Source organism: Clytia hemisphaerica, unplaced genomic scaffold (assembly GCF_902728285.1).
Source record: "Clytia hemisphaerica strain Z4C2 unplaced genomic scaffold, Clytia hemisphaerica genome assembly, whole genome shotgun sequence".
NCBI lineage: Eukaryota > Metazoa > Cnidaria > Hydrozoa > Leptothecata > Clytiidae > Clytia > Clytia hemisphaerica.
The window spans coordinates 1,461,371-1,477,725 of record NW_027104020.1 but is presented as its reverse complement, the minus strand read 5'-3'; the positions used below and the strand labels follow the sequence as shown (position 1 = coordinate 1,477,725).

Genomic DNA, 16,355 nt, shown 5'->3' with positions numbered 1-16,355 from the left:
ATAAAAAAACGTGTATTTTTTGAAAAATAAATACTTCACGCGCGAAAATGAATACCCAAAAATTGAATACGGTAAAGCTCGTTTGTGCGCTAATTCCGGCTTATGTTCATAAGATTTAGACGAAACTAAAGTTTTCACTTGTCGTTGATGTCAGCAAAACACATTTCCCTGAACTTTACCGTGGAGCACATAGATACAAAGAAAATTACAATTTAAAAAGGAAATAACAAAGACCATAATTTCACTTTATTGGGTGGCCAAATTCAAAAACGAATGCTATAAAATTGTAATGTAGAAGCCTTACCAGCGTTTCGAATTTTCCTCAAGCTCCATCTGCTGTGGGTTCTGACGTTGTTACTAAAAGTGGTAACGGTAGGTAACGATAGGTAACGACAAGTAACGGTAGGTAACGACAGGTAACGATGAAGTAACGGTCGGTAACGATGAAGTAACGCAAGTAACGAGGGGTAACGAAAAAGTAACGAAGTAACGATGGGGAAAAAGCTGAAAATGGTGGCCCTGACGTGTCGATGAACTATCAAAATTTGTAAATTTCTGCGCCAGAGCTAATGGTCCCAGTGATTTTGGGAGAACCTAACGACTCTGGTTAATCTATTCAAGAATTTGGGAAATCTGATGATTGTACTTCAGGATCTGATCGTTCTGGTGAATATGACTGTGGAGATAATAAATCCAATTGTTCTTATTGTAAATTGGTGTTTGTGAATAAACTGAAAGATTTGACGGCTTTGGTGAATCATTGGTGATGGTCAGTGCAGGGATGGAATCAATGGTGTTGGTCAATGCAATGATGGAATCAATGGTGCTGGTCAATAAAATGATTGAATCAATGGTGCTGGTCAATAAAATGATTGAATCAATGGTGCTGGTCAATACAATGATGGAATCAGTGCTGCTGGTCAATACAATGCTGGAATCAATTGTGCTGGTCAATGCAATGATGGAATCAATGGTGTTGGTCAATACAATGATGGAATCAATGGTGCTTGTCAATACAATGATGAAATCAATGGTGCTGGTCAATGCAATGATGGAATCAATGATGCTGGTCAATGCAATGATGGAATCAATGGTGCTGGTCAATGCAATGATGGAATCATTTGTTCTGGTGGAATCATTGGTTCCGGTGAATTCAATGGTGGAATCGATGGTGGTGTACTGGTGGATGCAATGCTGCACTCACCAATGGTACTGTTGTGCAGGTGAATGCAAGTTAGGGATTGTGCATTTTTTGTAAGCATCATCTTTATAAGAAATCTATCGAAAATTCTTTATTCAAGGGGTATTGACTTTCGGCGATGGGTTCTTCCAAAGCAAGTTAGGGATTGTGAAAAATGTGAGCATTTTTATTTTTCTTATAAGCATCATCTTTATAAGAATACAATCCATAACTTTTAATTCAAGGGGTATTGACTTTCGGCGATTGGTTCATTCAAAGCAACTTGGGATTATGCAAAATGTGAGCATATTTATTTTTCTTATAAGCATCATCTTTATAAGAATACAATCAATAACTTTTGATTCAAGGGGTATTGACTTTCGGCGATTGGTTCATTCAAAGCAACTTGGGGTTTGTGCAAAATGTGAGCATATTTATTTTTCTTATAAGCATCATCTTTATAAGAATACAATCAATAACTTTTGATTTAAGGGGTATTGACTTTCGGCGATTGGTTCATTCAAAGCAAGTTAGGGGTTGGGCAAAATGTGAGGATATTCTTTTTTTCTTGTAAGCATCATCTTTATAAGAATATAATCCACAACCTTTGAAGGTTTCGAATTTCGGTGATTGGTTCATTCAAAGCAAGTTAGGGGTTGTGCACAATGTGAGCGTATTTATTTTCCTTATAAGCATCATCTTCATAAGATTACAATCCATAACCTTTGAAGGTTTGGAATTTTGGTATTTGGTTCATTCAAAGCAAGTTAGGGATTGTGCAAAATGTGAGTATATTTATTTTTCTTATAAGCATCATCTTCATAAGATTATAACCTTTGAAGGTTTTGAATTTTGGTGATTTGTTCATTCAAAGAAAGTCAACGATTTCACATAAGAATAGTATTTTAATTTTAATTTTATTCGGTTTCGTTTTTTACCGAATTGAAATATTTAATCAGCTTATGATTAAGCTCTTAACAATTTGATTGCCATTCACTGATTGCTCGTTTCTTAATTGATTCTTGTGCAATTGACATTGCAGCAAAATTTTAGCATTCCATTCTGCAAATGAATTTAACAAAACAATATTACATTGAGGATAAGATGCGGTTGGTGGATTGTAATCTTAAAAAGATGATGCTTATAAGGAAAATAAATACGCTCACATTTTGCAAAATCCCTAACTTGCTTTGAATGAACCAATCGCCGAAAGTCAATACCCCTTGAATTAAAAGTTATGGATTGCATTCTTATAAAGATGATGCTTATAAGAAAAAAAAAATATCCTCACATTTTGCCCAACCCCTAACTTGCTTTGAATGAACCAATCGCCGAAAGTCAATACCCCTTGAATTAAAAGTTATGGATTGTATTCTTATAAAGATGATGCTTATAAGAAAAATAAATACGCTCACATTTTGCACAATCCCTAACTTGCTTTGAATGAACCAATCGCCGAAAGTCAATACCCCTTGAATTAAAAGTTATGGATTGTATTCTTATAAAGATGATTCTTATAAGAAAAATAAATATGCTCACATTTTGCACAACCCCTAACTTGCTTTGAATAAAACAATCGCCGAAAGTCAATACCCCTTGAATCAAAAGTTATTGATTGTATTCTTATAAAGATGATGCTTATAAGAAAAATAAATATGCTCACATTTTGCACAAACCCGAAGTTGCTTTGAATGAACCAATCGTCGAAAGTCAATACCCCTTGAATCAAAAGTTATTGATCGTATTGTTATAAAGATGATGCTTATAAGAAAAATAAAAATGCTCACAATTTGCACAAACCCCAACTTGCTTTGAAAGAACCCATCGCCGAAAGTCAATACCCCTTGAATCGAAAATTATCGATGGATTTCTTATAAAGATGATGCTTACAAAAAATGCACAATCCCTAACTTGCATTCACCTGCACAACAGTACCATTGGTGAGTGCAGCATTGTATCCACCAGTACAGCACCATCGATTCCACCATTGAATTCACCAGAACCATTGATTCCATCATTGCATTTACCAGCACCATTGACATCATTGCATTGACCAGCACCATTGATTCCAGCATTGTGTTGACCAGCACCATTGATTCCATCATTGCATTGACCAGCACCATTGATTCCAGCATTGTGTTGACCAACACCATTGATTCCATCATTGCATTGACCAGCACCATTGATTCCATCATTGTATTGACCAGCACCATTGATTCCAGCATTGTGTTGACCAACACCATTGATTTCATCATTGCATTGACCAGCACCATTGATTCCATATTTGCATTGACCAGCACCATTGATTCCAGCATTGTGTTGACCAGCACCATTAATTCTATCATTGCATTGACCAGCACCATTGATTTCATCATTGCATTGACCAGCACCATTGATTCCATATTTGCATTGACCAGCATCATTGATTCCAGCATTGCATTGACCAGCACCATTGATTCCATCATTGCATTGACCAGCAGTATTGACTCCATCATTGCATTGACCAGCACCATTGATTTCATCATTGCATTGACCAGCACCATTGGTTCCATTGTTGCATTGACCAGCACCATTGATTCCATCATTGCATTGACCAGCACCATTGATTCCATCATTGCATTGACCAGCAGTATTGACTCCATCATTGCATTGACCAGCATCATTGATTCCAGCTGTGTGATGACCAAAACCATTGATTCCAGCATTGCATTGACCAGCACCATTGATTCCATCATTGCATTGACCAACACCATTGATTCCATCACTGCATTGACCATCACCACTGATTCCATCATTACATTGACCAGCACCATTGATTCCATTATTGCATTGACCAGAACCATTGATTCCATCATTGCATTGACCAGCACCTTTGATTCCATCATTTCATTGACCAGCAGCATTGATTCCATCATTGCATTGACCAGCACCATTGATTCCATCATTGCATTGACCAGCACCATTGATTCCATCATTGCATTGACCAGCACCATTGATTCCATCATTGTGTTGACCAGCACCATTAATTCTATCATTGCATTGACCAGCACCATTGATTTCATCATTGCATTGACCAGCACCATTGATTCCAGCATTGTGTTGACCAGCACCATTAATTCTATCATTGCATTGACCAGCACCATTGATTCCATTGTTGCATTGACCAGCACCATTGATTCCATCATTGCATTGACCAGCAGTATTGACTCCATCATTGCATTGACCAGCATCATTGATTCCAGCTGTGTGATGACCAAAACCATTGATTCCAGCATTGCATTGACCAGCACCATTGATTCCATCATTGCATTGACCAGCACCATTGATTCCATCACTGCATTGACCATCCCCACTGATTCCATCATTACATTGACCAGCACCATTGATTCCATCATTGCATTGACCAGCACCATTGATTCCATCATTACATTGACCAGCACCATTTATTTCATCATTACATTGACCAACACCATTGATTCACCAAAGCCGTCAAATCTTTCAGTTTATTCACAAACACCAATTTACAATAAAAACAATTGGATTTATTATCTCCACAGTCATATTCACCAGAACGATCAGATTCTGCTGTATAATCATCAGATTTCCCAAATTCTTGAATAGATTAACCAGAGTCGTTAGGTTCTCCCAAAATCACCGGGACCATTAGTTCTGGCGCAGAAATTTACAAATTTTGATAGTTCGACACCTCAGGGCCACCATTTTCAGCTTTTTCCCCATCGTTACTTCGTTACTTTTTCGTTACCCCTCGTTACTTGCGTTACTTCATCGTTACCGACCGTTACTTCATCGTTACCTGTCGTTACCTACCGTTACTTGTCGTTACTTGTCGTTACCTATCGTTACCTACCGTTACCACTTTTAGTAACAACGGAATCATAGCCATTTTTACTATTCAGTTCATTTCAAAACCTTGTAACTGTATTTTTATTGTTCAACCCAAGCGAGTGAGCTACTTCCAAAGGCTCTAATTAGCATATTTCCATGGTGCTGAAGCGATTTAGAGGGTTCAGAACCAGCTGGGAACAGTAGTTTTACCAGAAAACCGGTTTTTAGGCCTCCAGAGCCGCCTGGGCTTACGCTGTAAGCTTGCAGCGCTGTACTGGAGCCTTAGTTAAGCTTATTCTGAGCTCCATACCGGGCTGAGCTGTTTCCCAATGGTCCTAAACCTCGTAGGACACTCTCCTGCAATGGATTAGACCCATTGAAGTCCAGCAAAGGGGGCATAACCAACAAATTTTCACTTAAATAGCTTAAAAACGCTTAAAAAGCTCTATTTATAAGTGTTTTTAAGGCTTTTTAAAGCAAAAAACGTAAAAACGCAAATTTGCAAGTGAGTGAGCTACTTCCAAAGGCTCTAATCATGCAGGGCTGAGCTGGTTCCCAATAGTCCTAAACCTCGTGGGATACTCTCCTGCAATGGATTAGACCCATTGAAGTCCAAGATTTCTAAAAATAACAAGATATTTTTAATCCGTCACGGAAGGACAAGGTGAAAGTGTCACGGAAGGACAAGGTGAAAGTGTCACGGAAGGACAATAATATCAGACCTTGTAAGTGAATATGAAGGAGGTTGCTTTGGAATGTAATTTAATTTTTTGTTAGGGGGTACCAATAGTTAGAACTTGCAATAATATCAAGAATAGTGTATTTGTACAAAGCTGGTGAAAAAACTTTTTGTCTTGAAATTTTCATGGAAGGAATTCGATATTTGATAAAAGTTTCTGCTTGCAGTACTTTTCTGTTGTTCGACTTATTTCAAAATGAATAAACCTATTAAACTAACTAGGGTATGTACTTGTTTTAAAACAACATTTCATTTTTGATTAATCATTTTATTTTTCAAAAGAAGGTCCATTATATTTTAACACTTGTCCTTCCGTGACAAAACCTTTTGTTGTGTTTCGATATAATCACCTGATTACAGAGTCTAAAAGTGCGACTCGGTTGATTTAAAAGTTGAAATTGGAAAATTTAAGGGTTATTTAAAACAAAATCACAGTTACTTATTTTGTTTGTAAGATTTTTGATTTTGTGTTTTGGTGGACCACTTTTCAATTTGGCCCTTTTTTAGTAATTTTGGTTATTCTCATATTTTTGTCTGCAATAAACTGATACTCTCACACAAAACTTTTGTTATATGTTGGAGTGATTGACAGATTCAAATCATCTTAAATGAATAACTTGTCAATCATAACTCAATTTGTTCATATCCTGTCTTTATACTTCTATTTGTCCCCTTCAGCTATTGAATCTACTTATGAAGGACCTTCCCTTGACGAAGATGGGAAAGTGACGAAAGAATTCATGGATAAATTACTACCATATTTGAAGAATCAAAAGAAAATTCACAAGAAATGTGCATATCAAGTATGCAGTTTATGATTATTTATGTACTTTTTTAGTAAACTTAGGGAAATAATTTGGTTGTAAACAATGGTAATAGCAAAGCTGTGATTATGGTTTGGGGGAAGGCCTTGTTTGTAACGACCAAAACTATTGATAAATAAGAGGTAAGAAAACAAATGTTCAACAAGTGAGAAAACATAATGTAATCAGCGCTCCATATGGAGCACTATTAAAAGTTGAAAAATTGACCAATTGAAAGATCAAATATAGAAAAGGCGCAAAAAAGAGTTGCTGCATGCTAAAAAATTGCTAGCGAAAAAACTTTATGCGAGAATTGGAGAGTTCGGATTTAAGCGTATTATTAATTAAAGGTATGATAAATATTTTATATTGAATTACTGTGTTTTTGTCTTCATAGATTTTAGTAAACATCAAAGAGTATTCGAGAAATGTGATTCGCTAATTGATGTCACAATACCCAAGGTATTAAACCTTTTTTCTAATTAGTTCTTAATTCATAATTTATTGTTTTTTTTCAATGGTTTATTTATTGTTGATTGAATTGTTTTGAATCCTTATTTTCAATATTTTAATCTTCAAAGGATAAGAAGTTAACAGTATGCGGAGACATCCATGGACAATTCTATGATCTGCTGAATATTTTTGAAATCAATGGATTACCGTCAGAAGAAAACCCATATGTATCCTTCTCATATATTCCATTGTCTTTTGCACATTTGGTAATTTTTGTAGGGAATCTTGTGGTGCAAGTAAAAGTTTGTTGGGTGGGGCTTCCGAGGGTATATAATACCAGTGAAGTTTCCTTGAATAAAGTCATAAATACCTCCTTTTCATTGATTTTTTGGACAAATAGTAAAGCCAGATTAACAATATTTAAGAGGAGGTCGGAATCGCTTTGAAAAATACTGAGCTTGTTGCAGTTTTTAAAACTAATCATCAAAACAAAATGATGTGCGTAATGGCTTAATGGCTCAAATAAAGGCAAAAAGTTTTTGCAAACAAGTTTATTCACTGGCGAGGATGAAGCTATATGGTAAATAGTACACCAATCAGTCGTATATCCCTTAACCCTTGTACTGGTTAGCTATTCAATGGTGATTTTGTTGATCGTGGTTCATTTTCTGTAGAAGTCATCCTCACTTTATTCGGATTCAAACTTCTCTATCCAAACCATTTCTTCATGTCAAGAGGTATAGATCTGATCAACTTTCTGATGATAATGTTGCTTTTTAAAAGTTTAGTAGACGAGTAAAAGACGACAATACGGAGAATTTTTGACGTCAGAATGAAATATCTTTGTTCACTTGTAAAAACAGTACTTCTCCTTCAAAACTTCAATACCTAAGGAAATACTTGAGGTATAACGTTATAAATAATAATGTTATAAATTTACAGCAAAGAAGCGCTGGAAATTTTGTACCTATACAAAATACCAATATAAAAAAAGTTACGTCAAAAAGTTTAGGGGTGCGGTTTTTTTTTAATCACCCTGTTTGTTACTTGAATATTAGTTCCAGTATTTTGGGCTTTGTTCAGTTTTTTCTATGGCTCACACAGTCTTTAAAAGTTATAAAACTTATTTGCCAAATCATTGAAATCACTATAAGCTTGTTATTAGTCAGCACATTGACTTTTGAGGCATTCACGAAAAAATGTGTTGTTGAATTTATTTTTCAATTCATTTTAGGGAATCACGAAAGTGCTACGATGAACAAAATGTATGGTTTTGAAGGAGAAGTAGTGTCAAAGTAAGTTTCATTGTGAAAGTGTCCTTATAAGCAAATTTACAAAGTCAAGGATTTGAATATCCATAAAGATTTGTAAACTGTTGTTCTTATGTTTTTTACGATGTATTGGCAATAGTTGTTTTAGTCTACTATTATTTTTTTCTTTCTTTAGTTTTTTTATCCACTTTTTAGGTACACTTCCAAAATGGCAGATTTATTTACAGAAGTTTACAATTTGCTTCCTCTATGTCATTTGATCAACAAAAAAATTCTTGTAAGCTTTACAACAATTATCATGATTTCAATTATTGATTATAAACTAAAGAAATTCTTCTGTTACAGACAAAAGAAAAGGTTCTCGTGATTATTGGAAGGCTAAATTTGGCCAGGCTCAGTCCCTGATAAGGGAGATGGCAGAAAGAAGCATCCAACTGGAGGAAATTCCTGGGCTTCTGACAATAAAAAGGGCTAAGCCACACGGAGAAAAAAAAGCAACCACAACTACAAGGGTGACTCAGGTACACGAGGGCTAAAGATGTAGCAACCAAGGTCAAAGAAATCAGGGATGAGAAACTGAAGAAGGAAACTGAAAAAGAAGAAGCAAAGAAGAGAGAGTAGATCAGAGAAACATTCATCAAATGGAAAACTCAATGTACCTGTTTGCAACAAAAATCTTTGGCTTTAGGATTAAGCAGTGCCCAGTATTGCACTATTGCATTATCGTTCAGTTTGCAGCAAAGCTAAAGTAAGTTAATGGAATCAAACCACTGATAATATTACCAGCCAAACAGCATTCAAACTCTAAACAATTGTTTGAGGAGGATTCGTCATCAGATGAGGAAGGTGAGGAATTTGAATTCTGAAGAAAGGGAAATGTCCGAAGATGAAACTGATGATGAAAGCGACATCCAAAAACTGAAGAATTGCTAGAAAGTCCTGACATATATTGGTCGTTTGTTGAAGAGATTTTTAAAAGATGAAGATGGCGCTGTTGACTCAATTCAGTTGCACTGTCTAAAGCCTAAAGTTGGGAGTGGCACTGTTCTTGAAGACACCCCAGACCATCTTCCAGATATAAGCATTTTCCCAGTTTATGACATCATGGGCCATTAAAGGTCATTCCAATTTGAGGAAAAAAACGAACATCCTAGATCATGGTTCAATTGAAATATGTTTAACAAAGAGACTAGACTAAACCGTCTAGCTTTAGTAAATATGATGTAATATATCCATACTTTTGAGCTTTTGAGTTATGCTAAACATTATTGTTGTATTTTTGCATAGTTTTTCTTGAAAATGTGTCACAAAATTGTATTCCAGAAGTATGTTTGAGAAATAGATGCATATTTTTGTGTTTGACATCAAAAAATTCTTTAAAACTTGCAATTTTTCTCATTTGGACCTCAAAACCCACAATTTAAAAGTGAGTTTTTTGAGAGCAATTAAAATAAACACATTGCTTACAGCACTTAGGACTTTTTTCCTTCATTTGTGTTATGCCTAGAGGTAATAGAAAACGAAAGATTGATAGGTTATTTAATAGCAAGTGACTTATCTGACCATTTTTTGAAAAAAATCAAAAATTTTGAAGTTAGATTTCTAGCGTTAATTCTTGATAAAAAACTTTTACCCAACCAATAATGCTCAATTTTGTTTTAAATAATAAAGAAACTATTATACCAACATAATCTTAAAAAGTTATGCTTATAAAGACATTTTAGATTTTTCTAGAACTCCTGAAATGAAATTGTTGGTTTTGAGGTACCTGTGGGTTTTGTGGTACATATACCTGTAGGAAAAGTAAAAACTTTAAAAGAATTTCTAATATGTATGAATAACAGGAAAGTTATGCACTTCTTTTTTTCCTATTCTGTTTATCCAAGTCTCGTAATAGAAAACAACTTTTTGCTGTTGTAAGTTACTTCTTCATTATTAGTCGACATATTTTGACAAGACTTTTAATATTAATACTATTATTGCTGTTTGTATCTGGCAATGATGTCATGTTTTTAAGTTTGAAAGAATATCTTCAGGAATAATATTATTTATTCTTGATATATTCTTCTTCTTTTCTTTTGAAAATGAAATAGTAATATTTTTTCCTTCTATTTTTCACTTATTTCCTTTCACTTACTTATTTCCTTCTATTTTTCATTTCGTTTCAGACAATGCATGGTGGTCTTTTCAGTAAAGATGACGTCACTATAGAAGATATTCGCAAAGTTGACCGGAATAGACAACCCCCTGATTCAGGTATTTATTTTTAGCTTTTAAAATCTTTAAAGAATTAAAAAGGTATTTTATGTCCTTTCACTACTGAAGTTAAGCTAAAAAAATTCATCTATAAGCAATTCTTTGGCTGCCAGTAACTTTGATTGAGGACCTAATTCAAAAAGTGGCACACCCACGATCCCAAACATGACCAATTTTCCTTGAAGCCAAACTCGATAAAATTGCATTCAAAGTGGACATACAGCGGCTTTGTAAAATTGCAAATCTTAATAATGTAATAATGTATTAAGTTCAGCAATTGCATGTTTTTGTAGTTTGGCTGAAAAATTGAACAATTGTAAAGGATGTTGGATTAAATGTTTTCATTCGATACTTTTTTTAAAGGAATTATGTGTGAATTACTTTGGTCTGACCCTCAGCCTCAGGTAGGTGACTATTTAGATGAACCAATCAAGCCCTAAACAATGCATTAGTATTCAAACACATTGCAGAAATGATATCAGTAGGTTTAGATGCGACCTTCTTTTTCCTTTGCTGGGAAATTTTCTCTGAACAGACAATAATTCTCCAAAAAATGCATTTTCATAATTGGCCTTCATGTTGTATTGTTTCTTTTAGAATGGGAGAGCAGCAAGCAAACGAGGAACTGGAGTATCATTTGGACCTGATATCACGCAAAACTTTCTAAATAGAAATAATCTTGGTTTGTCTTTTTTTGTTGACCATAAGTTGTAATAATCTACTCTGAAACTTACTCGACTATCCCATCTAATTACTCTTGAGAATAAATAAAAGAAAGCCTTTATTAAATTCCCTAATGCATTATTAGCCTATTTCATAGGATTCGTGCATCTGTTATGCTATTTTATAAATTTAAAGGGGAAAAATGCACTAATCTGTGCAGATTTTCCTTCGAGAAAGACGTTGAAAAAAATTGATTTTCTGTCATCATTCAATTTACGTGGTTTCTTTTCCATTCTTTTTTGCTTTTGTAAAACTCATAATCTCAATTCGAAAAAGAGTGATCAACCATAAAAAAAAAATGATTACTGAAATGACGTAGAAAAATATCATGTACTAAAAGCAAGAATCCTGTGATATAGGATGACATGTAACTGTTCTATCATCTATCGGTTTGTAGAATATATCATCCGAAGTCACGAAGTCAAAGACGAGGGATATGAAGTAGCACATAATGGAAAGTGTATCACCGTTTTCTCTGCACCCAATTACTGGTAATATAAAGATCGACAGATCGAATTGCCCAGAGCAGCATCTCACACCATAAAACTAATTATAGCGCCAAAAGAAAGAAAAAGTGCACAGAAAGGAGATTCCCTGGGGAATTCTGTGAATGACTCCTTCGGAATTAAGCAATGAAGAATATATGATGGCCCTGCAACGTTCACAATTATCTATATAGGGTGAAGGAGCTAGTTTGTGACGTTGACGCCTTAGAACAATCAGTCACCACTCCTAAACCCTTTGGAGGTTTAATAGATTGACTAATTTCTAATGTTACAATTATTTTTACGAAAGTTGCGTAACAATTATATTTGAAATTACGTCAGATTTTCTAATTCTATCAAAATTTAATGAGGGATACAGTGGCTCTGCTTTTGTTCCATAAAAAATACCCACTTCAAATAATCAGCGGAAATGAAAAAACTCTCTTCATTCCATTCCAGTGACCAGATGGGTAACAAAGGTGCATTCATCACACTATACGAAGATCTCAAACCGAATTTCACATCTTTCTCTGCTGTGGTATGTTAACATTAATCATATTGTTAAAAGAAGTCATTTTCACTATCTCGCAATCGAGTTTAAAAAAGTCTACCTAGTTACTTGAAAAATAAGAAACTCTAAAAATGTGTTATTGTTCATAAAACTAATATGAACGAATATTTAATTTATCTATCCAATCCTCTTTAATGATTATGTACCCTCTGTTACATTTAAGCCTCATCCTTCAGTACGTCCAATGGCATATGCAAACTCTATGATGTCCATGTTTGGATTAGCGTAAAGCAGAATAGTTTCAATTAAGAGGAAAACAAGAGATGAGAGGATGATGAGTATGTTGGCAAGTACAAGAAGCTTTTATTCAGCTACCCTAAGAATGCAACGATTCCAAAAGTAAAGAATCACAGCAAATTCTTCTGACGGGCGCTTACGTAGATCACATAATCCACACTTTGGTGTACCGAAAGATTCCTGCATTAAGTGCTAAGATAAGGTTCTTGGGTATTTCTCTGATTTGATTGATTGATCGGTCGTTTGATTGTTTTTAATTTTCTATATATCTCAAAGGTCGACCAGACTTGATTTTTTCCTTGATAATTTATTTTTGAAACCGTTCTAAAGTCGATAATACTGAGATCGAGGATTTCCGATAATTTGGAGTAGCTTTTGCAGAGATCCAAAAAATTTTTAATCTAGGTAGGCATTATTACAATGGATGATTTTTATAACTCAAAAGATGTTTTTCAGTTTGAATGTATTTCACAAAGAAGATTGTATTTTTATGATAAGAAAAACGATACGGCAGAGATCTTTAGTTATGTTAATTTTTTATCTAGTATGATAGTAAGATAATTCTGTACATATTCTTATTGAGTTTTTTTTTTACTTTTGCTTGGTTTCCTTATGACTAATTAACAGGCTAATCATCCGAATGTTTCTTAACTGCCACATAAATCAACAGGTTGATTGTTAATTTTGACTTTTTTCTTTCGTACTTTACGATGCTCTTCTGGCATTTTCTCTATAGTTTACTTTTATTTTTTCAGCGAGATTTTAAAAATAAATAAAGATGTCAACGTTTAAGCTGTGTCAAAGTCTCAAATTATCACATCGTTATGCGACAACAGAGGCCGGTGGACAATACAAGAAGTTTCTGACCATGCTTAAGAGACAGCAAGAACCCCCTTACTTGTATACTTCGAATCCAGACATAATCCAAGAGACGATCGATTTCAGTGTTTATAAAGGGTTGACGAGCACCATACAAAAGCAACAAAAAACTTCCAACCTCTCGTTATTCTCACAGCTAGGTGTAAACCAAACAAGTGAACAACTTCTTCGTCAGAATGAAATTCACGAGCCTTTATTTGTTCAACAGAAGTCATTACCAATTCTTTTCGCTCGGCGATCGGCAATCATTGAATCAGAAACCGGTAGCGGAAAAACTTTAACCTATCTGTTACCAATCTTGCAAAATCTTGGAAATCGAAGCTGCTCTAATGTTATTGTTGTTCCCACGCGCGAATTAGCTTCACAGGTTTATAACGAAATTCTGAAATACCTACCGGACAGACGTTTAGCTGTCCGATATGTATCCGGTATTGATGAGCTCCAGGAACGAAAGATCGATACCGCTTTGCGGGAAAGCAATGTTGTAATCGGAACTCCCAAAAGATTGTTAGAGATTTTCGAAACTAAAAGTGGATATTTTCGTAATGTTCGTCGGATCGTGTTAGATGAGGTCGATAAGCTACTACCCATCAAATCCCTGGATAAGATAGGGATGGCTAAAACGAAGCCTGCTGATAAACTTCTAGCTATGCTGACTTTCTACAACAAACGAGCACAAATGATCGCAACCTCAGCCACTGTTTCATACAAACTGATACAAGAATTGCAAGATCGTGGCTTTACCAAACGAAGTTCCGTTATCAAATGTAGTCCGGATGAATACAAACACGGAAAGGTGCCGAATAATATTCAGCATTTGTTTGTGGTTTCCGAGGCAACAACAAGCCCGCATGGTATTATGGGTAACAAGATCAAAATGATTACGCAATTGTTCCGCCAATCGAACGAACGCTCCACTTTAGTATTCATCCCTAGAGAGCTTTCAGTACAAAATGTTGCAGATATTTTCCAAGAAATGGGCTTCGCAGCTGTTGCGCTCTACAAAAAGGTACTTTTACCATCGTCGAATGAGTTTGAGAAGTTTTTAGAAGCATTCAAAGAGGGTGAAATACAAATAGTGGTTTGTACAGAAGAAACTGTCCGAGGGATGGATTTCCCTTTCATAAATCGTGCTTTTCTTACCTACATCCCTACCTTACCTGAAGACTATGTTCATGTCGCAGGTCGCGTAGGGCGGGCGAATAGAAAAGGTATAGTAACGACAGTTCTTGATGGCGCTGATGAACAAAGTGAAAGAAAACGTTTAAAACGCAGGTTAGCTGCCTTGAAAATTAAAGCCAGGAAAATAGTTTTCAATTAATATTTCGAATTTATATTTTTGTATCCATTAGATTAGATAATATCTTGTATATTTTTTAAAAAGCCCAAAATATATTGGAAACAATCATACCTACTTATTTTTAACCTGTCTAAAACCGACTTGATCGGTCATTTTTGATAGTTCCGAGTGTTCAAAGGTTTAAAATTTCTACGTCTTTTTATAACCAGGTCCGTGAGACCTGTTCAGTTTCAAAACCTGATTTTTTAAAGTTTTCAAATCTCTTTTTTTTATTTTGTAGGTTTTACTAGATAAAAACATGAAAATCACAATTTGTTTGGTCTTTGGTTTGCCAGCTGTTGGTAAAACAACATTCTGTGGACAACTGATGAACCATCCTGGTCACACTTCCCTCAATAAATATTTATTCACATACGATGACTTGATGTCAGAGAAATTAATCTTCGAAGATGAAAATTTTGAAGGTTTATGGAAATCACATCGTCATAAAGTCTTTCAGAATGTAGAAAATTGCATAATTCAAATCAAAACGGGTGATTATGAACGTAACGTTTTTAAGGAACTGTGTACATGTTTTCAAAATGGTAGCACGGGTTGTGATGAGCATGTTTTGTTCATTGATGATAACTTCTTTTACAGTAGCATGCGGTATGCTTATTACCAACTGGCTCGTAAAATGGCATGCAGTTTTTGTCAAATTTTCATTAAAGCTCCAGAAGATTTAGATTTACTTTTCAAACGGAATAAAAATCGGAAATCGTCTGTCCCGGAAGAAACAATACGGAAAATGAGCCGGTTATTCGAATCACCGGACCCAGGATTGAACCATTGGGAGAAAAATACGACTTCTTTTGATTGTTTTGACCTTCATACAAACAACAGTGATTGGTTTTCTTTGAAAGTATTCGATTTTGTTAACCGTTGCTCTTTGGAAATTGTGCCACCTGTTCTCACGGAAGAAGAAATAGAGGAACGTCGATTAAACCGGCAGAAAAATCTCGAGAATTATTACCATCAATGTGATCAACTTCTAAGAAAACATGTGTCTAAAGAAATGGCAATCGCTAAAAATGAAAAAATGATGAATAAGAACGAATTGAAGGAATTGGCGAAATTATTGAATGATCGCAGAAAGAAATATTTGACGAAAATTCGCGACGGAAATGCTATTCGCGTTGACGAGGATGAAATTATTTTGTTTGATGAGAAATGGTTGAATACTGAAAATGAGAAAATAGAAATGTTCTTTAAAGAATGCACTCTTTTAGAAGAACTTTAAAAAGACCGTGAATTCTTCCACGTTTCATCTTTTAAAAGTCAAAGTTGTTTCAACATTAGGATTTCTGTAAAATAAATTCTGAATGAATGTCCTTTTTACTATAAAAATGTTTCGAAGGTCTGTTTTTATTAACATGAACGGGGTTTGAGAAAAGCAATCACTTATATATTTTTGTTTTCCTTCGGGTGCTTGTATTTAGAAATAGACCTTTAGACATCTTGCAAAACAAAAACAGATTTTAAGAGAAAGAAAGGGACTATTTTTAAGTAAGCTTTCCAAGGCGAATTTGTTCGTTTTGCTTTCGGTAGTGAACTAATAACACAAATTGTCTTT

General features: G+C 34.9%; 3 protein-coding genes across 3 annotated transcripts in view; all 3 read left to right on the top strand.

Moving 5' to 3' along the window:
* The window catches only part of LOC136811513 (L-seryl-tRNA(Sec) kinase-like), a 402,790-nt gene extending 386,718 nt beyond the window's left edge, over positions 1 to 16,072 (top strand). Inside the window, exon 2 of the mRNA XM_067068135.1 lies at positions 15,024 to 16,072. Within this exon, the coding sequence (XP_066924236.1) occupies positions 15,042 to 16,022 (981 nt within the window). The 5' untranslated portion in view covers positions 15,024 to 15,041 and the 3' untranslated portion in view covers positions 16,023 to 16,072. The remainder of the gene's footprint in view (positions 1 to 15,023) is intronic.
* On the top strand, positions 6,444 to 12,643 carry LOC136811502 (serine/threonine-protein phosphatase 5-like; the record flags this gene model as incomplete). Its single annotated transcript, XM_067068123.1, is given in 13 exon segments — positions 6,444 to 6,568; positions 6,966 to 6,984; positions 6,987 to 7,030; positions 7,150 to 7,248; positions 7,653 to 7,758; positions 8,256 to 8,316; positions 8,488 to 8,569; positions 10,461 to 10,548; positions 10,912 to 10,952; positions 11,146 to 11,230; positions 11,669 to 11,762; positions 12,216 to 12,294; positions 12,491 to 12,643. Coding segments are annotated over 13 exon segments (989 nt in total), but the record flags the coding sequence as incomplete, so codon positions are not given.
* LOC136811503 (DEAD-box ATP-dependent RNA helicase CshB-like) lies at positions 13,296 to 14,851 on the top strand. Its single transcript, XM_067068125.1, has one exon. The coding sequence runs from the start codon at positions 13,343 to 13,345 to the stop codon at positions 14,762 to 14,764; it is 1,422 nt and encodes a 473-aa protein (XP_066924226.1). The 5' UTR covers positions 13,296 to 13,342; the 3' UTR covers positions 14,765 to 14,851.
* Positions 16,073 to 16,355: the final 283 nt, after the last annotated feature.